The sequence below is a fragment of the Pinus tabuliformis genome, chromosome 7 (assembly GCF_031772625.1).
Source record: "Pinus tabuliformis cultivar Carrire ecotype Pingquan chromosome 7, CPIR1, whole genome shotgun sequence".
NCBI classification, from domain to species: Eukaryota; Viridiplantae; Streptophyta; class Pinopsida; order Pinales; family Pinaceae; genus Pinus; species Pinus tabuliformis.
In genome coordinates, this window is record NC_142293.1 from 1,444,171,323 (window position 1) to 1,444,195,629 (window position 24,307).

Consider the following 24,307-nt stretch of genomic DNA (forward strand, 5'->3'; position numbering starts at 1 on the left):
TGTGAAGGGTTTTCCATTGTTTCTCAACAATAAATAGGCCTTCGAGCCTCATTGTAATACAGTTCGGAACAGTTCAGAGGCATGTAGCCGCACATCTCTTCTCAGAGATAGCTACCATCGCCCTAGCTGGTTTATTTCCATTTCTGGTTGTATTCAGTATTTTCCATTAATGAAATGAATCATTATTTCCGCTGCATATATGTGTTTATGGTTATTGCATCTCTGTATTTATGGTTATCTCTGTAATCTATTGCGTTCCTGTTTAAATCCGGATCAACCAAATCCCAAACTAACTCTAAACTTATCATATAAACATTATCTCCAAGTGATACTCTCTTATAAATTGCTTTTCATTATAGTTTTATAATTTTTTTATTTTGAAATTATTATTATTTTAAAATATATTTTATAATTAACAAAAATTTAGTTGAGAATGTTAATATCTTATTTATTAAGATTTAAAAATTTTATACATGTTTTAAGTTTAATTGAGAAAGAAAAACTACAACTTTTATAAAAAAAATTTAGTTTATATATTTCTCATGACACAATAACTAAATAAATAAATAAATATATATATATATGAATGACATTTTCACTTATATTTACAAAAAAAAAAATCTTTCCCCACAATGTAATATATCAAAAGGCATATATAGAAAGCATTTCATCCCATTAAACAAGATAAGTATGAGATCCCATTAACCATATGTAAACCCAAGAGTCCTCATTGTTCACGACTTTCCATAAAACTAATTAAAAGAAAGACTACCCTATTTAGAGAAAAATCCTCCGGGACATGCCATTTCTTACATTTAGCTACACGACCTCCTTTGATAACTTGTTTGCTATTTCATTCATTTTCTTGTTAGGGAGAAAAAAATATTATTAAATAATTTTTTTTAAAGTTGAATCTCCTCAAATACGGGCCTCTATATAAAGAATTTAACTCTAACATCTTATTTATTTGAAAACTGTTTTCACTAAAGATTTGAGCTTTTTTAGTTTTTTTTAATTATTATTAAGCATAGAGGTATTTTTTGAATCATATATATATATATATATATATATATATATATATATATATTTTGCAAATTTACCACATAGTGTTAAATTCCTCTATATAAATAACTCCACCAACACCACTAAATTAAGAGTCATTTTGGAAAGTTTTGTTAAAGTAGGCTCAAGTTTCTAACTTATTAATATCTTCAATAATTACGCCGTAAGGCGTTCCCTTTGAAATGAACTTTGCTCTCTGCCTACGTGTCATTACTTTGCACCATTAGATGATATGATAGACGATTGAGTCATGTTGAGTCGTTCGATTACGCTGAGGTGGTCTAACCCCCTGAGCAGCGCAGAAATACCCCAGGGTTGTTACCAGCCAAAGCACATCAACCAGCAGGGCCGCGAAGCTCGACGGGAGATATTCGGATGAGATTATGGTCGGTGGTTCTTTTAGAAGAGCTTTGCGCTTGGACAAGGGCTTGCCTAGTTACGCCGTAAGGCGTTCCCTTTGAAATGAACTTTGCTCTCTGCCTACGTGTCATTACTTTGCACCATTAGATGATATGTTAGACGATTGAGCCATGTTGAGTCGTTCGATTACGCTGAGGTGGTCTAACCCCCTGAGCAGCGCAGAAATACCCCAGGGTTGTTACCAGAGCACATCAACCAGCAGGGCCGCGGAGCTCGAGGGGAGATATTCGGATGAGATTATGGTCGGTGGTTCTTCTAGAAGAGCTCTGCGCTTGGACAAGGGCTTGCCCATATCAAAGGGGGATTTACATAATTTTTGTTGGCCATCCACTCTCTCGTACAGAAAGAGAAGCCTTTAGGCGAACCAGACTTCAAACTTGCAACTTGGGTAGTTGTTTTGTTGGAAAATTTTTGTAGCAGTTGGTTGTTATAATGTGGTAAGTGTTTTTTTTAAGACCTTGTTCAGTTGCTTCCCCACTATGTTTTATACAATTTATCTGGCGAATGCTAATCTTACCCCTTCTTTTTTGCTACTTGCAAGGTACAACGACCACCAGGAGCAAAAAGGTCAGGTAGACATGGGAGCAGGTCTAAAGTACTTTCTATTTCCTGGCAGAGCCTAGAAAGTTTGAAAGCTTCCATGCTGGGTCTGTTTTTCGGGTGGATTTCATCCCCTTTCCACGTTCTGTCTAGGGTTTGGCTGAGATGTTGAGCCCAACAATTCCAGGTAAACTCCCACGCCTTGCCCAAATCAAAACTTGTCTAATTGTTGTGCTCTGTGCAGTTTTATCCTGTAAATATTCGGTTTGGGTGTCGATGTAGGTTAACATTTCAGGAGGATTTCCATCCTCAATACAGCTACAAAAAAATCCCTTTTCAGGCTTTACACGCTTTTCGGGGCTAATTTCACTTTCGTTGTAGCTCGAAAGCTCAGCTATGTTTTCTTTTGGTTAATATTCCTCTATGGTACTACTCATTCAGGTTTTCACTGGAATACATTTATATATGTATTTTTTTTGTACTAGAATGTGAAAAGGAAATCAAGGAAATTCTCGATTGTGTTTACAGGTATCATAAAATTTTTAATTTCACTATTCTTCCCTTACCCATTTTCTCTGAAAATTCCTTCAATGTAACATTATGACATATCCTGCATACAGGCATTGGAACGAAAGTCTGAAGCCTGTTGCAGATCTTGAGATCACTGCTTTGGGATTTCGACTTCTTCAGCTGCATCGGTACAGTGTAACTCCAAGTGGGTACTATGGATTGCGTTTCTTTGCAAAAGGGTAGAAGTCCAAATCCCCAGGGGTATAGTATGTATATTTTTCTGAAAGATTCTAGAATGGTAGGGACAAGAATGAAATTGACCTCATTCTTGGCAAGCCAGTGTTTCCAGAGTAGAAGCAAAGAGATATTGTCAAGGGTATAGTTCAGATTATGCACACTTAGCCAAAAGTGTTTATAAGTAAGTGAGACCCCAGATTCAATTTCACTTTCATAATTTCTCTTCATCCTTTTTCCCAAATTTAGCATAATTTGCAGGTTCTTTCCTTTTCGTGCCTTGGTGCATATCATTGCAGAAATATTGCAACGCTCAAACCCGTGGGAAGTATACACACAAAGAATTAACAGTACTTGGAAATTGCTGCTCACAAACATCAATTGAATAAAACATACAATAGAATATTTACTCTTCACACCATATAGATAAAATCTGCTTATCGTTTATTTAAGGAAAAACTGCATTGTAACCTGCTGGAATAAAAACTGGAATTCCATGTATCATGGTTTTGTGCTAAAGGAGTCATTCCACTTTCATTTTAACTATCAATTCACACCTTTGTAGAATTTATTTGTAGTTACTAAACTACACGTTTTCCTTATTTAGTGATATGCTATTATGCATATCTGGAAAATCATGTCATCCTTAATGCAGCAGCATTTGTTTTGACTGTCAAGAAACGCAGAAATCAGTTTATGTTTTCTAGGTTATAGCCACTGATTCATGATCCTTTCAACTCATGACTTAATTTTTATAGAATATAATTTATAGAATGTGTTTTCCTGATCAGTAAATGGACAAGATTGACATAAAAGAGGAATCAAAACAAGAGAGATGTTCTATCCAGGATGAGCAGTTATTTATTCTCTTTTAGCAATTTTGGGTCAACCAAAGTTATGAAAAAACGTATATTAAGGCAATTGCAACCTTGGAAGAGAGGAGGAACGGTGCTTTGGAAATCCTAAGAGCCAGTTGTAAAAATTTGCCTAGGCAGGAGCAGATGGACTCTGCAGTTAAAATAGGGTGCTTTCGTAGGAATTTGACTAGACAGGAGCAGATGGACTCTGAAGTTAAAATAGGGTGCTTTTGCACTTCAATCACCATTTAGGCCGGTTCCTAATTGCCTGGAATCTCTGTTACAGTACTGATGAGCCCCAATTTTTGGTACAATTTGGGCTCATTTGGCCTACTTACCTTGCTCAACCATTCATCTTTTATCACTTATGCATTCATTTCTTAGTATATTCGTGTTGTTTGTAGGAAGAAGGGCAGGCATTATATCTATGTGGCTAATACATGATGATTTCAGGTTTTTGGCATTAAAGAGAGCAAAAGACCACGCAAATGGAGACAAGGAGATAGCAAAGGTGACATTGCGGGTTCATAGGGAGGTTGTCCACAGTCTTGATGACCTTCCTCGTGATTTTCACCTTAACTCCGAGCTCCAACAGCTCTCCCCACCGAGCTTAAAGGCAGCCAACACGTTCTACAGGATCAGCAGTTTACAGCAGTTTGACTTTCAGTTGGACAGCCAAGCTCCACGAATGGAGGAAGCCAGCTTGATCTTCATTGTGTATAAATATGAAGGCCGTAGCCTTTGTTAGGGGCTTTTTGAACTTTTGAACTGATATTGTAATTTCTGAGCACAGCTCGGTGTTTGTTTTTGTAAGCCAGTTTTGGCATGACATTAGACTCTTGATTATGAATAAAGGCAAGCAGATTTGGATCTAATTCTGAGCTTTTAAGGGAGCTATAGCTCTCAGGTTAGGGCCCAACCTGAGAGCAATAGACCTCCTCTTCTTGTAGTGTTATTTGCCTTTCTTTCCAGCACTTTGTTTCCTTGTTTGATATACATTTCAAGAACACAGTCTGCTGATTTGATTTCTTTAATGAGATTGAGTAGGATTAGCTTGTGGTTAAATCACTTTCAGTTGCTTAGATTAGAATAGGAGGATTGTAATTCACTGGAGCTCCAAGAAAAGGTTGTTAGTGCCTTCACTGCCATCTCTGTTTAGGGATTGGGGTGCAGTCTATACCAACCACCAAAAAAACGCAGTCTTTTTCTACTTTTATGCAAGCTGCAACACAGTCGTTTTAATCGTGGATCCTTCCATGCATTTTGCTCTAGAGCCATACTTCTTCATTTTACCTCCATGCACGACTTTTCTTCATGATTTACATTGCTGTTCATTGGTTTAATAGCACAGGCAGCACAGGTTAATGGATTCTCGTTTTTGGTGCAAGACATAAGCAATTTGTTTTATTTACACTGCTCAGTATCATTCCACTTCCTTCTTCTTCTTCTTAACCACGCCTAAAGCCACCTACTCGACCTCTGTTCAGCTCGTTTACCTTCCAACTCTTCCATTGCCACGTAGCTTCATTTTCTTGACCTTTCGTTGTTTCCATCCTTCTATTCACCAACCAACTCCGTGCACTCTCTCTCCATCTTATTTCTCTGCCCCTGAGCCATCACAAGCTCCATCTCCACCTTACCTATCCACCCATACCGCTCCATCACTTCACCATCACCCAAAACTCCCACGGTAGAACATCCTGTAGAAGGTAGCAGACTTCCTGTAGAATTCCTTAGTTTCCTGTAGGATCCCCTGCAGACATCCTGTAGAAGCCTGCAAACTTGGTTGCCGAGCACCTGAACGTTGTAGACTTCTGTGGACTGATGCTAGGGACCCTCTGGGACCTCTCCTAGCCCTCCTGACCTTTCCCAAGCTTTCTCTCCCTTCGCACCACCTCTGCACAGCCAAACCCTAATAAGAAACAAAACCATAATCACTCCAACCACTCAAGCAAAAATACAAAAACAATGTTCTTTTCAATGGAAGTAGTTTGAGTTCATGCATTTCACATCACTAGAATTAATGGCATCATTTTAGACATTTGCACTCTCACTATTGCATCATAGAGGTTAAACTAGTCATATTAGGGTTTACTAGGGTTTCCATGTTTTGGTTGGCTTTCAGTTCATTTTTGCAAAGTAGATTAATTTCCTTTGAGATAGCCTTCGTCCATCATTTAGAAAGCTTCTTCTGAGAGCATATAGAAGTTGGCTTGAGCCCTAGCGGACTTGTGCCAGCTGACCAAGTGACAGCTGCGACAAGAGCTAGTACTTGTGCATACAACACCGTCGCTTCCAAGTTTGTACGAACTACCGGGTTGATAAAATTAGAGATAGGAAGCCCCAGGAGTTGTAGCATTATTGCTACAATACTGGAGCCCACCATCTTTTTGGCGCCGTTGCCGGGGAAGCGTCAGAGTATTAGTAATTGTTGCTTTTCTTCTATTTTCTTACTCTTGCCTTCTGCTAAGTAGTTTATTTCATTTCCATTCTGCAAAAGTAGCATAGATTAGCATTTCCTGCTTTCATAGATTAGCATTTCCTGCTTTCATAGACTAGCATTTCCTGCTTTCATAGATTAGCATTTCCTGCTTTCATAGATTAGCATTTTCTGCTTTCATATACTAGCATTTCCTGCTTTCATAGACTAGTGTTTCAATTCTGCAAGCGTAGACTGGAATTTCCATTCCTGCAATTTCATTTGAGCAAAGTAGATTAGTTCTTTCCTGCTTTCAGTTTAATTCTGCATCTTTATAGTTAGTTGTAGATCAATCTGTTTCAGTTTTGCAGGTACCAAAGAAAAAAGCAAAAGCAATCAAAAAAAAAAAGAAGTCTTTTCCATTTCATGCCTCGTAGAAACCGAGATAAATCAAGCAAATTCCTACCCAACACCCCCACCACATCACTGAGTCACCCTTCTCTCTTCTTTGGTGACAGTGATCCAGAAGAACCTATAGGTGAACATCCCGAGATATACAAAGGTCATATAGAAGAAGAAGAGTTAGAGACCACTCCATCTGAAGCTATGGCTGACAATAGAAGAGAAGATGAGAGAATAGAAGGTGCCTTCCCCATCCGAGAGACCAATGGAGAGATGAAAATGAAGAACATTAGCCCCTCCGCCTTACCTCACTTCCATGGACTGACTACTGAAGATCCTAATACCTTCCTGTTTGAGTTTGTTGTCCTTTGTAGAACCTATGACTATACTGAAGATGAGCAAAAGCTGAAACTCTTCCCTTCAACTCTTAAGGATGCAGCATTACGCTGGTTCATGGGCTTACCTGGGAATAGTATCACCACTTGGGCTCAGATGCAGCAAGCTTTCAATACCAAGTACAGGGATTACTGTAGGTCTAAGGAAACCAAGGGAGAAATCTTTCGGATGACCATGGGAAATGATGAGTCCTTAGAGGATTATGAGGAGAGGTTCCAACTTAGCTATAAGCGGGCCAGGTGCACACTTGACCCTGAATCCCTCAAGTTGGTCCTGCTCTGAGGAGTCCCTGAAGACCTCTTAGATACCCTTCACATGTTAGCTGGGGGGGATATTTACCAACTGCCTTATGAGGACATCAAGACTGTGTTTAGAAACCACTCCAGGGCAGCTCAGAAACGAGGTAGAGGAAACCTCCTCTCAACTAGTGTCCCTTTCTCCAAACATGAGCTTGCAAATCAATTAGAAGATCTTAAGAGTGAGGTGAGACAGACCATTGCCATGCAGCTGGACACATTCAGGATCCAGCAGAAGAAAGAAGAAGCTGAGAGAGCCTTCGCTGTCTTCTGCCCTAGGTGCACAAGGAGACACCCTAAGAACGAATGCCCATTGCATTCGGTTGAAGTGTGTTTCGTTTGTGAGGAGGACCATCCCACAAACCAATGTCCAACCTTACCTGGATTTAAAGCCATGTACCAAGGGACAGAAGCTCCCACTGAACCTCTCTATTACCTCAACCAAAGGAGGCCACAAGGACCTAGAACTTACCAGCAGGGGATGCAAGGGGCACCTCCAGCTTATTACAACCCCAACCAATCGACTCCTATGCCTTCCTGGGGTCCCCCTGCTCATCCTTCCTGGTCTATGCCTCCTCCATGGTCTTATCCACCTCAGTACCCTACTCAACCTACTTCTCATTCATATCATTCACATGCCCAGCCACAGCCTCAGTGGAATGCACCTCAGTCGGGGTGGAGGCCCCAGTACAATACTCCTCCCGCCATTTTGCCTCCACCACCAGTTCAACCTCAGCCATTACCTCCTGCTCCTCCAAGGCAACCTCAAATGCCTGCTCAACCGAACCCAAACCCCAACAATAGACAGGCCCAGCAGGTATACACTGGGGAAACATCATGCCCTACCTATGCTGTGGAGATCCAGGAGATCAATCTTCGATCTGGCAAGACTCTTCCAGATCGCCAACCTCCTCCCCCAGAGGATGAGGAAGATAAACAGGAAAGTGAACCAAAGGCTATTCCACCCTTCCCTGAGAGACTAACAGCCACCACACAACCCAACCCAGAGGAGGATGAGCTTCTGGGTGAGCTCAAGCAGTTGTGTGTAAAAATACCACTTCTCCAAGCCATCAAGGATGTGCCAATATACAACAAACTGGTTAAGGAAAAGTGTTTCAAACACCCAGGCAGGCGGAAGAAAGATGCTTCAACCATCAATGTCATAGGACAACTGTCTGACCTTATGTTAGGACAAGTCATCTGCCCAAAGTACCTAGATCCTGGAAGTCCTGTAGTAGATGTCCACATCAATGGCACCATCATACCTCACACCTTGATTGATCTGGGGGCTGCCATTAATGTGATGACCAGGGATACCATGCTCAAACTCAATCTTAAGGGTTCCTTGAGGAAGACCTCGACAGTACTGCAATTAGCAGATCGCTCCACTGTGACTCCCGAAGGGATTGTGGAGGATGTCTTGGTCTCTATCGACTCTTGGGAATACCCTGCAGATTTCTTGGTTCTGCAACCCAAGGCAAAGCTTACTGGATATCCTCTCATTTTGGGAAGGCCTTGGTTAGACACTGCAGATGCTTACATAAGTTGTCGTGCAGGAAATATGACCATCAAAAATGGTCCTATGTCCAAACAGCTAGTCCTATACCCTCCTGCCCAACCCTCCTTAGAGCATGACTTACCACTCTGGTTAGAGGAAGGAGAGGAAGACGAGGTGTACTCAGCACCTCTGTGCACCCTAGATACCACTAGAAGAGACCCCCCAACCGAGGATGACTTGATCGAGACCTTGATCCAGAATCCACCTTCCAGTGCACTATCCTTAGAGAAATTGGTGTAGGATGCCCAAGCTAGCACCTTAGTGGATCTTTGTACAACCAACCCTGTCACTCCCAGAGTCAAGACTGTGGAGTTCGGCCCTGAGAGAACGTTAAAGATCAGCTCCTCCCTATCTTCTTCCCAAGAAAAGTAGCTGTGTAACCTGTTGGCCAGTCACCTAGATGCTTTTGCTTGGAGCTATAAGGAGATGAAAGGAGTCCATCCTTCGGTCTGTACCCATCACATATACATCAAAGAGGATTGTAAGCCGGTTAGGCAACCCGAGAGGAGAATGAATCCAGCCCTTAGGGACATTGTCAAGGAAGAACTGCAAAAACTGTTGGATGCCGGATTCATTTACACCATCTCAGATAGTGAATGGGTGTCCCCTCTGGTGTTGGTTCCCAAGAAAAATGGGAAATGGAGAATCTGTGTGGACTACCGAGAACTGAACAAAGCTACCAAGAAAGACCATTTCCCTCTACCTTTCATAGATCAAGTGTTGGATGGACTGGCAGGAAAGAAGTTCTTCTCTTTCCTGGATGGGTTTAGCGGGTACAACCAGATTCAAATCAGCCCGGAAGACCAAGATAAGACCACCTTCACTTGCCCTTGGGGTACCTTTGCCTACCGAGTTCTTCCCTTTGGGCTATGCAATGCTCCTGCTACCTTCCAGAGAGCTGTCTTAAGCATCTTCTCGGAGCTGGTCCATGATGCAGTGGAAATCTATATGGATGACTTTACTCCTTATGGGGCCAACTTCCAGGAAGCATTGTCCAATCTGGGAAAAGTCCTAACCAAATGCATCGAGATGAACTTGTCCCTTAGTCCTGAAAAATGTGAATTCCTGATGACTGAAGGGACCGTGTTAGGCCATACCATTTCTTGCCAGGGGTTACAGGTGGATCCTAACAAAATTGCTCTCATCAAGAAGGTTCCACCCCTCAAAAGGTAAGGGATGTTCGGAGTTTCTTGGGATTAGCAGGATATTACCGGAGATTCATTAAAGACTTCAGCAAGCTAGCCTCGCCATTTTTTGGCCTGTTGGCAAAAGATGTGGAGTTTAAATGGACTGACGATTGTCAGAGGGCTGTGAATGAATTGAAGGACAAGTTGGTGTCAGCCCCAATCCTGAGAGGTCCAAACTGGGCCCTACCTTTCCACATCCACACCGATGCCTCGAACAAAGCCATAGGTGCAGCTTTAGGACAAGTTGAGCAAAAACTTCCATATGCCATTTACTTTGTTAGCAAAAACTTGTCCAAAGCTGAGCTAAATTACACTGTAACCGAGAAGGAATTCTTGGTTGTGGTCCATGCACTGAACAAGTTCCGACACTATATCACTGGCTATCAAACATTTGTACATACAGACCATGCTGCCATTAGATATTTAATGAATAAACCAGATGTGAATGCTCATATTATTAGATGGTTACTTTTATTGCAGCAGTTTGATTTGACCATTGTTGACAAACCAGGTAGAGAAAATGTTGTTGCTGACTTTTTATCTAGATTGGATTTGTCTGCAGATGAGGATGGAACAGTGGATGACCAGATGCCCGATGAACATCTGTTTGCTATTTCAGTACTCTCTCCATGGTTTGCTGATATAGCAAACTACCTTGTTTCAGCACAGTTCCCTCCGCACCTATCTTCAAGAGAGAAGAGCAGAATCATCAGAAAAAGTGCCTCATTTACTTGGATCGGGGGCAATCTGTTCAAGCTTGGCCCCGATCAGATCTTAAGGCGTTGTGTAAGGGAGGAGGAAGTCTTTGATATCCTCCTCACTTGTCATGATGGGCCTTGTGGAGGACATTTTGCAGCAAAGAGAACTGCCTTCAAAATCCTGCAGGCAGGCTACTATTGGCCCACACTTCATCAAGATGTCAGAAGATATGTCAGCCAGTGTGACCAATGCCAAAGAATGGGGAAACCGACCCAAAGGGATGAGATGCCTCTCCAACCTCAGGTGACTCTTGAGCCATTTGAGAAGTGGGGTATGGACTTTGTGGGCCCAATCAACCCTCCTTCGAGGCAAAGGTCTTACATCATTGTGTGCACTGACTACCTAACAAAGTGGGCAGAGACCAAAGCAATCAAAGCAGCAACAGAAGAAAAGGTGGCCGAGTTCCTAAGAGAAAACATCTTCTATAAGTTTGGCTATCCAAGAGAGCTGGTCACCGATCAAGGTTGCCAGTTCACCTCAAACCTGGTTGAAGATCTACTAGCTCATCACAAGATCAAGCATAGGACTTCCACCCCCTATCACCCTCAAGCAAATGGGCAGGTGGAAGTCACCAATAGAGCATTAGAAGGGATCTTGACTAAGGTGGTGAGTAGCAGCAGAAAGGACTGGGCAGATCGCCTGGTTGAAGCCACATGGGCTTACAACACCACTTGGAAGACCACCACCGCCTTCACACCTTATGAGCTGGTCTATGGGAAGAAAGCTTTGCTGTCCATTGAATTTGAATACAACACTTTGAGGATGGCAGCTCAGCTAGATCTAGATCTCAGCCATGCACAACAAGAAAGGTTATTGCAGCTGAATGGCCTGGATGAGCACCGAATGCAGGCCCTCCTTCACTCAGAAGTGGTTCAACTTCAGAGAAAGGTGTGGCATGACCAACATCTCCATGACAAGCAATTTTAGCCGGGAGATTGGGCCTTGTTGTATGACTCCAGATACAAAGATTTCAAGGGGAAGCTGAAAACCAGATGGCTAGGGCCATATTCAGTGGAAAAATGTCATGACAATGGATCTGTTCTTATTCGGACCATTGATGAGGAAGCCATCCCCATGCTTGTCAATGGGCATCGATTGAAGATCTACAGGAAGCCTCTCTCAAGACAAGAGTTCATCAAAACTATGGAGAAGGCAGTGTTGGTCATAGAGAAGGGTTCTGCCCCTGCTTTGGGCATACCCTGAAAAATCTAAAAAAAAATCTAAAAAAAAAAAAATAATAATAATAAAGATCCTTGGGTGAAAACCTTTCTGAGGCGCCCAAGGCAGGTGGTAGGGGTGAAAACCTCATTGAGGCGCCCCTATTGTCTTTTCAAAAAAAAAAAAAAAGAGATTGGAAAAGATCCTTGAGTGAAAACCTCTTTGAGGCGCTTAAGGCAGATGGCAAAGGGTGAAAACCTCACTGAGGCGCCCCTGTTATCTTTCAAAAAAAAAAAGAGAAAAAAGAAAAAAAAACAAAAGAAAAAAAACAAGGTCAGCAGATTCATTATGTAAAATTGCATGCAGGTTGCAGGTGTTCTATGGAGGAGAGGAAGCCTCTCAACTCAAAGCCAAGGGTCCTCATCATGCAGTCAGGACACCTCACCAGCACCTCCTCCAAGAATACTCATTTTCTCCAAGGTACGTGCAATTTTATTACAGCTTGAGTCTTCTACAGGAAGACGCAGATTTTCTACAGGAAGATGCAGATTTTCTACAGGAAGGTGTAGACTCTCTACAGGAAACTCAACCTTTCTACAGGAAGCTCTGTATTTCTACAGGAAACTTCCTGTAGAAGCTCAGAACAGCCCAGAATTCATTTCATGAGGAGATCTAACGGCTAAGGATCGGTTTGGACGCATGCAAGCCACTGTTGTCACCCTTGCACATTGCTGTTATCTTGTTCCACCATCCTTGTCGACATGCAACAAAGTTACCTGCACCAGCAAAGCAGATCGATGAGTTCTCGAGAAAAAGCAAATTTTAATTGGAAAAAACGCTGGAGATCTCACACCATATTCATCCCAGTCATCCAGAAGCTCCGGGAGCATGATCGTGAGGCCATCCATCGTCGTGCAGCATGCACCCAAGGAGGAAGAACTGTTCTAAGACATCCCGCGGGAGTCCTGTAACAGTTAAGCCTGCTAGAGTGGATACCATTCACAGTGCAGGCCATATGCAATGAAACGTGGGCGCATGCAACCAAAGCATCCAATCCGTCGTCGGCAGCCTGTAAACATGGACATCCGGGCCTGTGTAAGTTCGCGAGCAGCAGGTAAATCCACTCATCCGCGTCCACAGAACCGAAACATCGTGTGCAGCCGCGCAGGTAAGTGTCTCGACCCTTCCTTCCATCAGATTGCATGAATGTTACTTTGATTGATTGCAAAGTGTAAAGGTGAATGGGTTGAGCGGCCGTATGGCCATTTGGCTGGCCACGTCGGCCAGTTAATGGTCTAGTTGGATGTGTGGGTGGCGGCCATGACAAAAAGAATGGGCAGCACGCACCTGAGAGCAATCCCGTCGAAAAAAATGAGTTTAACAGAAGAGGCGGCGGTAGATCTGCGGGAACTGATGCGGCAGCAAGTGAACGCGCAGTTGAATGATGGGGTGATGTCACCCAACGGTCCGGAGGGGACAGCTCACCCCCGCGCCACGGATTCCGCCGATTCAAAATCTAATCGGCTAGATTGCACTCATGCATTTATCAACCACCGTTTTGAACTTGAGCGGCTATCCTGATTTTTCTGCAGTTCGATACGCCGAGCCTTTGGCTATCAGAACGATTGTGAAGCACACCCAAGGCGCAGACCGACTGCAGTCTCTCTCGAAAATCGCATGCTGCATTCTACAGGAACGCTGTCATTCTACAGGAACGCTGTCAGCCTACAGGAACGCAGTTTCTACAGGAAAGCGGGTGCCTCACGTAAAAAGGTGGCAAATTAAAAAGGTAACCCTGAACTCTTCATGCAACTGGTTATTAAAGGTGGCAGAATTGTCGTCCACAGTCTGGTCATAGAAAAATGGTGAAATTGTTGTCTGCTGTGCCTATACTGTCATTCTACAGGATGTCGAGTAATTAAACTGTGTTAAGTTCCTCAGGGATAAGTTTTGTGGATTATGTGCATGACATTCTACGCTCTGTCTCAGTAAACCAAATTTCTTCCATAATCACCACCTCTGGTTAAGGAAGTTGTTTTATCATGCCGGGTGGGTTTATTAGACGAGAACCCACTGATTCAACCAAGTTAAGGGAAAACCAGGAGGTGGTGGAGCTCTTCACACGGGTTCAATGGATATCTTTTTGTGACAAATTGCAGGGTTACGACGATGAAGTGGCAGAAGAATTTTTGCAGGCTCTGAGGCCGAAATCCAAGACACTGGCCACAGTGAACTTCAGGGGTCTAAGCCTCAAGCTCACCCCGCAATATATCAGTCGAATTACTGAACTTCCAATGGGTTTGCCATGGGATAAGGACGAAAGGAAGTTGAGCCAGCAGGCCAAGAAAGAATTCTTTCCACCTGAGGAGGAATTCTCGGAGGACAAAAATGGGGTGCGTAGAACCAGTTTGCTGCCACCATGGAATGAAGTTAGCCTGCAAATCATGAAGTATATAACCTGTGAAGGTCGTTTTAGCATCGTGTACGCGTATCACTTTCGGTTGCTCACTGAATTGAGGCACCGGGTTGATCTTCCTGTAGAACAGAAACTAAGCATTCCTTATTTCCTGCTACAGTCCCTAATTGAGTGTGCCACAAAGTTAAAAGAAGGCATACCAGATCAGGTAGCCCACCATGGGTTGATCAAACTTCTTGTGGAGGATGCGCTTCATTCATATAAGGTTCCCCTCTCATGGGAATCATTCAGGAATTTGACAAGAGATGGAGACATAAGGATGTTGATTGAAGAAACAGGTTCCTCCAGCAGTGAGGAAAAAGAAGCAGTGGCCGAGGGAAAGAAAGAAACAGGCCAGAGACCCCGACCACAGTGCAGAATAAAGAACAAAAGAAGAAGCATGAGAAAAAGGATGACAAAGAAAAAGGTGACACACCCATCTTGTCAGCAAGAGAAAAGAGGTTGAAGAGCAGAATGGACAAAGCTGAGGTGGTCCACATCAGCCCAAGTACCTCATCAGCACCTGCAACCAAACCAAAAAGCAAAACCCATGCAGCAAAGCGAGCAAAGGTGGTGACACCTGTGTCTACAGGAAAGCAGAAACAGGCTTCTACAGGAAGCCCGAAAACGGAGAAAGGGTCTTCTACAGGAAGCCCGAAAACGGAGAAAGGGTCTTCTACAGGAAGCCCGAAATTCGCAAAAGGGTCTTCTACAGGAAGCCCGAAAATTACCAAAACAGGGGCTTCTACAGGAAGCCCGAAAATTACCAAAACAGGGGCTTCTACAGGAAGCCCTGAAAAGGTGAAACCCAAGGAGAAGAAGGTGGACATTCTGGCAAGGGAGGCAGCAGCTGTATTAGCTGGCCTCAGCACGCCACCTAAGCCAAAAGAAAAGAGGAAGAGGGAGACCCCTCTATACTTTAAAGCTCGAAGAAGTGTTAGGATAAAGACGGGCAAGCCACAGCCTCCGTCCAGCAGCCCGATTGTCATCGAAGATACCCCTGCTTCTCCCAAGGAAAAGTCCCCCTCAAGGATAACAGTCACCTATGAGAAGGGGAGTCCAAAGAAAAATACATGGCAAGAAAGGTTAGACCTGTTGACTGAAAAAACTCGGCTACAGGAAGCTGAAAATGTTCTACAGGACACTCTGGCCCGACTACAGGAAACGGAGAAGAGGGAAGGAGAAGGACCCTCATCACCACCAAGGGAGGGTGAGGTAGAGCCACCTAAAGAGGCAGAAGAAGTACATATACCAGAGCCCAGCCCTCAGCCTAGTCTGAGTTCATACTACACCTTTTTAGAGGCGGGCAAAATCATACCGCAGAAATTTACTGTACCCCTATTTTTTGCATTGGAGGAAGAAAGAGTCCGTACCCACACATGGATGCAGATCGCCAAGTCAAAGGGTGTGGCGGACATAGGCCCCTTACAAGAGCAACTCAAGGAGGTCAGGAGTGAATTCACCATGGCTAAACATGTGGCTAATTGCCAACATGTGCTTCTACAGGAAGAAAACCAGAAGCTGAGATTGCAGCTACAAGAACTAAGGGCAGAGGCAGGTACATCCTCCAAAGACACCACAGAAGAACAACAAGGAAAAAAGGAGCTGACCACTGGTCTTGAAGAGCCAATGATACTTCTACAGGAAGCAGAACAGCAGGCACAAATTGAAGTGCAAGCTCTAAAAGAACAGCTGCAGCAAAAGGAAGCACAATTGGCCTGCATGGCCAGTTGGGCCATGGAGGCAAAACAGTGCAGACAACCTGCAAATTCCTATGGATTGTACTTAAAAGATCAATGGCTGCAGTTCCAAATAAATACCTTGGCACAAAGAGGTATTTCTCAGATCCAAAACCCACAACAATTTTCTGAATTGTGCAGTACTAGTTCGTCAGAAGACAAAGCCAAATTAGCAGAGTTCTACCTCCACAATTTGGCTTTGCCTAATGAAGTCTCCTGGGATCCCAATATCGCCTTGGGTGATATGCAATTGATGGCGTTCGCTTCATGGTTGAACCATGAGGATCAAAGAGCAGCTGAAGCAAAATCGGTCATGAACCGAGAATTGAGCGAGCCACTGTTCATTCGAGCAGAACCAGAGGATCCAGTTGCACTCATCTCAGCACACCAAAAGTTGTCTACTGATCCCACAGCTTCCTTGAGATTTATGGACCAACAGGCCCAATCCATAGCTCATTTTGAAGACATGGAAAGATTGTTAGGAGAAAGTGCTGCCCAAGCATGTACACGCAGATGGAATACCTTGGCACACAGTTTGGAAATCCGAGAGTACCATACCCCAATTCGGATGAGGGAAGCTTTGGCAAGGGTAGACCTTTACAAGAAATCTATGCAAAGCCTCTAGGCCAGCTGGATTGGCCTTAAACTCAGCCCACCACTACTGCTAGGGTTGACTAAAGGCAATACAGAGGAGGATGACAGTGAACAATGGGAAGAGGTGAACAGGAAAGCAGGGTTTCATATCAGCAAGGAGGACACTACCACAGAGGCTTGGGATGTAAGGGAAGCAGTAAAAGCAATGAAAGATGAAGATTTGGACTAAGTTGCTCAAGGATGAGCAAATATTTTAGCTGGGGGGTGATGATGAGCTCCAATTTTTGGTACAATTTGGGCTCATTTGGCCTACTTACCTTGCTCAACCATTCATCTTTTATCACTTATGCATTCATTTCTTAGTATATTCGTGTTGTTTGTAGGAAGAAGGGCAGGCATTATATCTATGTGGCTAATACATGATGATTTCAAGTTTTTGGCATTAAAGAGAGCAAAAGACCACGCAAATGGAGACAAGGAGACAGCAAAGGTGACATTGTGGGTTCATAGGGAGGTTGTCCACAGTCTTGATGACCTTCCTCGTGATTTTCACCTTAACTCCGAGCTCCAACAGCTCTCCCCACCGAGCTTAAAGGCAGCCAACACGTTTTACAGGATCAGCAGTTTATAGCAGTTTGACTTTCAGTTGGACAGCCAAGCTCCACGAATGGAGGAAGCCAACTTGATCTTCATTGTGTATAAATATGAAGGCCGTAGCCTTTGTTAGGGGCTTTTTGAACTTTTGAACTGATATTGTAATTTCTGAGCACAGCTCGGTGTTTGTTTTTGTAAGCCAGTTTTGGCATGACATTAGACTCTTGATTATGAATAAAGGCAAGCAGATTTGGATCTAATTCTGAGCTTTTAAGGGAGCTATAGCTCTCAGGTTAGGGCCCAACCTGAGAGCAATAGACCTCCTCTTCTTGTAGTGTTATTTGCCTTTCTTTCCAGCACTTTGTTTCCTTGTTTGATATACATTTCAAGAACACAGTCCGCTGATTTGATTTCTTTAATGAGATTGAGTAGGATTAGCTTGTGGTCAAATCACTTTCAGTTGCTTAGATTAGAATAGGAGGATTGTAATTCACTGGAGCTCCAAGAAAAGGTTGTTAGTGCCTTCACTGCCATCTCTGTTTAGGGATTGGGGTGCAGTCTATACCAACCACCAAAAAAACGCATTCTTTTTCTACTTTTATGCAAGCTGCAACACAATCGTTTTAATCATGGATCCTCCCATGCATTTTGCTCTAGAGCCATACTTCTTCATTTTACCTCCATGCACGACTTTTCTTCATGATTTACATTGATGTTCATTGGTTTAATAGCACAGGCAGCACAGGTTAATGGATCCTCGTTTTTGGTGCAAGACATAAGCAATTTGTTTTATTTACACTGCTCAGTATCATTCCACTTCCTTCTTCTTCTTCTTAACCACGCCTAAAGACACCTACTCGACCTCTGTTCAACACGTTTACCTTCCAACTCTTCCATTGCCACGTAGCTTCATTTTCTTGACCTTTCGTTGTTTCCATCCTTCTATTCACCAACCAACTCCGTGCACTCTCTCTCCATCTTATTTCTCTGCGCCTGAGCCGTCACAAGCTCCATCTCCACCTTACCTATCCACCCATACCGCTCCATCACTTCACCATCACCCAAAACTCCCACGGTAGAACATCCTGTAGAAGGTAGCAGACTTCCTGTAGAATTCCTTAGTTTCCTGTAGGATCCCCTGCAGACATCCTGTAGAAGCCTGCAAAATTGGTTGCCGAGCACCTGAACGTTGTAGACTTCTGTGGACTGATGCTAGGGACCCTCTGGGACCTCTCCTAGCCCTCCTGACCTTTCCCAAGCTTTCTCTCCCTTCGCACCACCTCTGCACAGCCAAACCCTAATAAGAAACAAAACCATAATCACTCCAACCACTCAAGCAAAAATACAAAAACAATGTTCTTTTCAATGGAAGTAGTTTGAGTTCATGCATTTCACATCACTAAAAGTAATGGCCTCATTTTTAGACATTTGCACTCTCACTATTGCATCATAGAGGCTAAACTAGTCAGATTAGGGTTTACTAGGGTTTCCATGTTTTGGTTGGCTTTCAGTTCATTTTTGCAAAGTAGATTAATTTCCTTTGAGATAGCCTTCGTCCATCATTTAGAAAGCTTCTTCTGAGAGCATATAGAAGTTGGCTTGAGCCCTAGCGGACTTGTGCCAGCTGACCAAGTGACAGCTGCGACAAGAGCTAGTACTTGTGCATACAGCACCGTCGCTTCCAAGTTTTTACGAACTACCGGGTTGATAAAATTAGAGATAGGAAGCCCCACGAGTTGTAGCATTATTGCTACAATACTGGAGCCCACCAAGTACACCTTATGTTTTAAGATAAGGGAAGTTGGGATGAGTTGACCAAATACCCACCATTAGCATTAATATATATATATATATATATATATATATATATACATATATGGGGCCAGGACCATGTGGCAGGTAGCTTGTGAACTGTTATATATATATATATATATATATATATATATATAGGGCCAGGACCATGTGGCAGGTAGCTTGTGAACTGTAATATAATTTGTACCACATTTAAAACAACAGATAGCCTTTTAGATACAAGTGACATGCAATAGTGAGAATGGATGATAGTATGATTAAATTTAAGTTTCTGACACAGGGCTGAGCATTGTAAAAGAGTCCTGCTAGACATGAATTAGATTTCCTATGCGTTATATATAAACGGTTTGAAATTTTTAGGATAGCTCATGTGGTTTTACTTGCCATGTGAAATTCATATGGACCAAGAAGTTCACGAGGTCAAAATCCATCTCTGAGAGCTTCCCCTGGGATGAATAAGCTTATAGATATCAAATAAGACACTTGTTATTTTACATTTGGCTTTCAACATCCTGTCACATTCTAATTTTTCCTCTTTCTAAAATTGTTACTTCATTTTCTTCCTTTTTTACTTTGCTCCATACATTGAAGCCAGTTCTGTAGAAAAATAAAGAACTATTGTAAAACAGTTTGATTCTTTGTTCCAAGTCTTAGTTTTCAATTGAAACTAGTCCTGTAAAAAAATAAAGAACTGTTGAATAACAGTTTGAATCTTTGTTCCAAGTCTCAATTTTCAATTGAAACCAGTATTGTAGAAAATTAAAGAACTGTTGTAAAACAGTTTGACCTTTGTACCAAGTCTTAGTTTTCAGTTGAATGAATTGTCTTTGCGTTACTTTTTCTGGCGTTTTGTCTTTAATAAATGAATGAATGAATTTGTGTATTGTTTGTTTTCTGTGTGTGTTGAGTATTGTGCTCTGTTATTGTCAATTGAATATGATCTTGCTTTTAAAAAGGCGCATGAACGAAATATTGAACATTGGAAAAAGGATTGCTTCATTGATGATAAAGAAACTGGCCTGGAATTTGTGTCTATATCGATTGTTTAGAGTTCTTGTGGTACATAGCAGCATAGGAGCTGAGCGGAGACTACAGAAAAATGACTTTAAGCTGACACAAATTGATTAGTTTTATACGTTTGGTAAGTAATGTATTCAGAATCCTCCCTCTGAATTTATATGATGACTTGTATGTGTTAGGTTGATTTTTCTCTTAAAATAATTATGTTGATAAGTTATTTTTACCTTAATTACATTATGGAGGTGGTTATCATTAAAGAGAATTAGTTTAGAAATTTAATACTTTGGTAAATAATTTATTATTTTACCTTAATTACATTATGGAGGTGGTTAACATTAAAGAGAATTGGTACATTATTTACAAAGTGTCTCTCCCAACAAAATTCAAACACCATCGCACTCTGTAAAATTCCACCAAAAATATTCCTGTTTATCAAATATTCAGTTGGATGTCATAGATTATTTTCAATGAACATAACACTTTGAATCCTTGTTGATTTTGGTATGGACATGAATTCAAATGATTTATCAGGAAGTATTCGTCCATCTTTGAGTAATCTTACAAAACTCTACTGGTTCATTCTGGTGTGTACCTGGCCTTACAGGTGGAATCAAGTGGCTCAGATTTTTGGTGCATTCGGTCTTTTGTGATCAGACCCATCTCCAGTATCTCATGGCAACTCAAGCTCAAGCCTCAGCAAGCAACCATCAAGAGCATTCCGAGTCTTTCTCCACCCCCAGTTAAAATGCCACTCAGTTCCTGTTGCATTATCTCTTTTAAGTCATTCTCTTTCCTCTCCATTTTCAATTACAAGCCCACCTTCAATCGCATAAAACACTCATACTCTGTCAGTCAATGTACACCCGATTCAATAACCCACAACTTCAACCCCTTTCAGATCACCTTCAAAAACCTGGGTATTTCTCAGTTGATATATGCACAGCACAAAAACAACATTCTCAAGGATGTGGGTAAGCAAACTCTGTCAATGGCATCCATGCTCTTGTTCACCTTTCTGATTCAACAAGTGCAGTTGACACCATCTTTAGCAATTACCCAAATCCTGAACTCAGACTTTCAATCCAACATGGCCTCAAAAGAGCCAGAAGCAATAAAAGTCCCAGACCTTCAGCTACCCAACAACTTCACCAATGTTATTGACATAGCCAGGGTCTTATCTCCAGCCCAAGCAGTGAAGATTTCACAAGAGTTGCAGGCTTTGGAAGACGAGTCAGAGTGGAAAACGAGAATCCTTACAAGGTCTGGGCCATCCCCATCTCCTTCAGATAAATCCTTCAGGGACCTATGGCGCCCTGATGATAGGACTGTGATTATAGTAGAGGACATCTCTTCCCCAAACATCTTGAATTTCGGCACAGGATTAACAGTGGGTTCCAGGCTTCCTCGTCAATCCTTCGGTGAGCTGCAGTCCAGGTATGGGAATCAGTTTTTTGTATCGGAAGAGGGCTATCAGGCAGCCCTTTTGAATACAATTGATGCCATCAAGCAGTGCATTGTTAGGGAAGAGGGATGCAATAACGTGCCTAGTTTGACAGATGTCCTGTACTTTTTAGTTCTTGCAACATCCATTGCTAGGGTTGTGTGTTTGGGTTTGCTACCCGGCTTAGCCCTCAGGGTAAAGTGGAGGGTTCATGGCAGTGGGTTCTTCTTCTTTCTCCTCTGTGGCTATTGTTATTTCCTTCGTTTGGGATACTTCCAATTGTGCGGAGAACTTCGGATTGGGAGCCTTTGGTAAAGAACAGCTTAGGGTTTTTAGGAGCAGCTGCTGCTTTTTATCTGACACCCATCTTTGGAAAATCACCTATTGAGAAAAAATGATTTAACTCTGATATAAAAGTCTGGGAATTTTTTATTTTGCAGAAGTTCAGGGCTCAAATGCAACTCATGTTTATTAGTATCATTAGGAGGGTTGCAATGGTTGCTTATAATTTTTTTCAGTATAGCCTTATGTTAAGGGTTGTCCCTTTGGCATATCTCCCTGTGGCATATCTGAACCTGTCTCTCTTATATGGGACTATTAATCCACTGTTTGCATCGAAGGAAATGGAGATATAACACTGAGAGTGATCATGCAGGACTGCATCGATTAATGGGTCTCCTTCACATATCCACCATGCTCTGTAGTGACTGTAATTAGCTGTAAAGTTCCCAAGTCTGACATTCTTTGTGCTCAGCAGCCCTGTTATTTTGTTATTCTGCTTTTAGTTACATTCATCAGAGAATAAATTTCATTTTGATTTGTGTAAAATAAACCTTTTATTGTAGGCATTATATTGTTTTTTATTTCAGGATGTGGTTACTCTAGACTCATGAATTTTCTGAATGTATGGAAATGAGGCCTTCCCCTATAGCTTATAGGTATGTCATTCTTGTGTTTACTACTTCATTTTACATTCCCATGGTGTGGGAATTACCGTCTCATCTAGTTTTCATTGGTTTGGATGTGCCAGAGGATGTGTGCCGGTATCGTCGAGCTAGTTCAAGTATTTGTGGGACAAGAGAAGAATGGATTCCATTACCATCGTGGTGAAAACTCTCAGGTCTACATTTATCGTTTTTCCCTCAATTCCTTGTTATTGTCGTTTTGTGTTCCTCAAAGGAACGCATTTGGTTCTCATGCAAACTATTTTTCTCTGGTTGTTTAGGGTATCCACAGTGGAATGGAATTCACCAAACTATACCAACGGAACCAAGAGCAACTTCTCTTCAAGTGTGCTATGTATCTATAAGTATGGATTATTAACCCTTGTCTCAGAAAAATAACTCCCCTATTTACTTTTTTTCATTTATGCTACCTATAGCCATGGTGTAAGCCTCGATTGGTTGTGGCTCTGTGACCTCAACCAGTTCACTTGGTTTATCAGTGGGTATTTCAGGGCACCATTGATGGTCGCTACAACGCTAATGCTTTCCCTCGTACATTTAATTAGTAGTGTTATGCATATCTCGGTGCCTGCTGCAACCGAGTGTATACTTGTCCTCATTCTGGTGTGTGCCTGGCCTTACAGGTGGAATCAGGTGGCTCAGATTTTTGGTGCATTCGGTCTTTCGTGATTAGACCCATCTCCAGTATCTCATGGAAACTCAAGCTCAAGCCTCAGCAAGCAACCATCAAGAGCATTCTGAGTCTTTCTCCACCCCCAGTTAAAATGCCACTCAATTCCTGTTGCGTTATCTCTTTTAAGTCATTCTCTTTCCTCTCCATTTTCAATTACAAGCCCACCTTCAATCGCATAAAACACTCATATTTTGTTAGTCAATGTACACCCGATTCAATAACCCACAACTTCAACCCCTTTCAGATCACCTTCAAAAACCTGGGTATTTCTCAGTTGATATATGCACAGCACAAAAACAACATTCTCAAGGATGTGGGTAAGCAAACTCTGTCAATGGCATCCATGCTCTTGTTCACATTTCTGATTCAGCAAGTGCAGTTGACACCATCTTTAGCAATTACCCAAATCCTGAATTTAGACTTTCAATCCAACATGGCCTCAAAAGAGCCAGAAGCAATAAAATTCCCAGACCTTCAGCTACCCAAAAACTTCGCCAATGTTATTGACATAGCCAAGGTCTTATCTCCAACCCAAGCAGTGAAGATTTCACAAGAGTTGCAGGCTTTGGAAGACAAGTTAGAGTGGAAAATGAGAATCCTTACAAGGTCTGGGCCATCCCCATCTCCTTCAGATAAATCCTTCAGGGACATATGGCGCCCTGATGATAGGACTGTGATTATAGTAGAGGACATCTCTTCCCCAAACATCTTGAATTTCAGCACAGGATTAACAGTGGGTTCCAGGCTTCCTCGTCAATTCTTCGGTGAGCTGCAGTCCAGGTATGGGAATCAGTTTTTTGTATCGGAAGAGGGCTATCAAGCAACCCTTTTGAATACAATTGATGCCATCAAGCAATGCATTGTTAGGGAAGAGGGATGCAATAACGTGCCTGGTTTGACAGATGACCTGTACTTTTTAACTCTTGCGACATCCATTGCTGGGGGTTGTGTGTTTGGGTTTGCTGCCCAGCTTAGCCCTCAAGGCAGAGTGGAGGGTTCATGGCAGTGGGTTGTTCTTCTTTCTCTAACTATGATATAAAATTTTGGGAATTTTTTATTTTGCAAAAGTTTAGGGCTCAAATGCAACTCATGTTTATTAGTATCCTCAGGAGAGTTGTCGGCCAGATTTCTTAACGCTTGGGATTTCTGTACCCACATTTTGTTTAATTAATTAAGTTATTATGTTTTGGATACCAATCAATATTGAAATCTTTCA

At 42.3% G+C, this 24,307-nt stretch overlaps 1 protein-coding gene across 2 annotated transcripts; it reads left to right on the forward strand.

The window, feature by feature from the left end:
• The first annotated feature begins 1,637 nt into the window (after positions 1-1,637).
• Positions 1,638-24,292, forward strand: LOC149253115 (uncharacterized). Of its 2 annotated transcripts, none has more exons than XM_089456754.1 (5): positions 1,638-1,919; positions 2,024-2,209; positions 22,484-22,573; positions 22,679-22,762; positions 23,042-24,292. In XM_089456754.1, the coding sequence occupies exon 5, from the start codon at positions 23,183-23,185 to the stop codon at positions 24,128-24,130; it is 948 nt and encodes a 315-aa protein (XP_089312880.1). In that variant the 5' UTR covers positions 1,638-1,919; positions 2,024-2,209; positions 22,484-22,573; positions 22,679-22,762; positions 23,042-23,182; the 3' UTR covers positions 24,131-24,292. The 2 variants fall into 2 exon arrangements, with proteins under 2 accessions (XP_089312880.1, XP_089312881.1); XM_089456755.1 differs by having other exon boundaries at positions 23,042-23,611.
• The last annotated feature ends 15 nt before the right edge of the window (positions 24,293-24,307 follow it).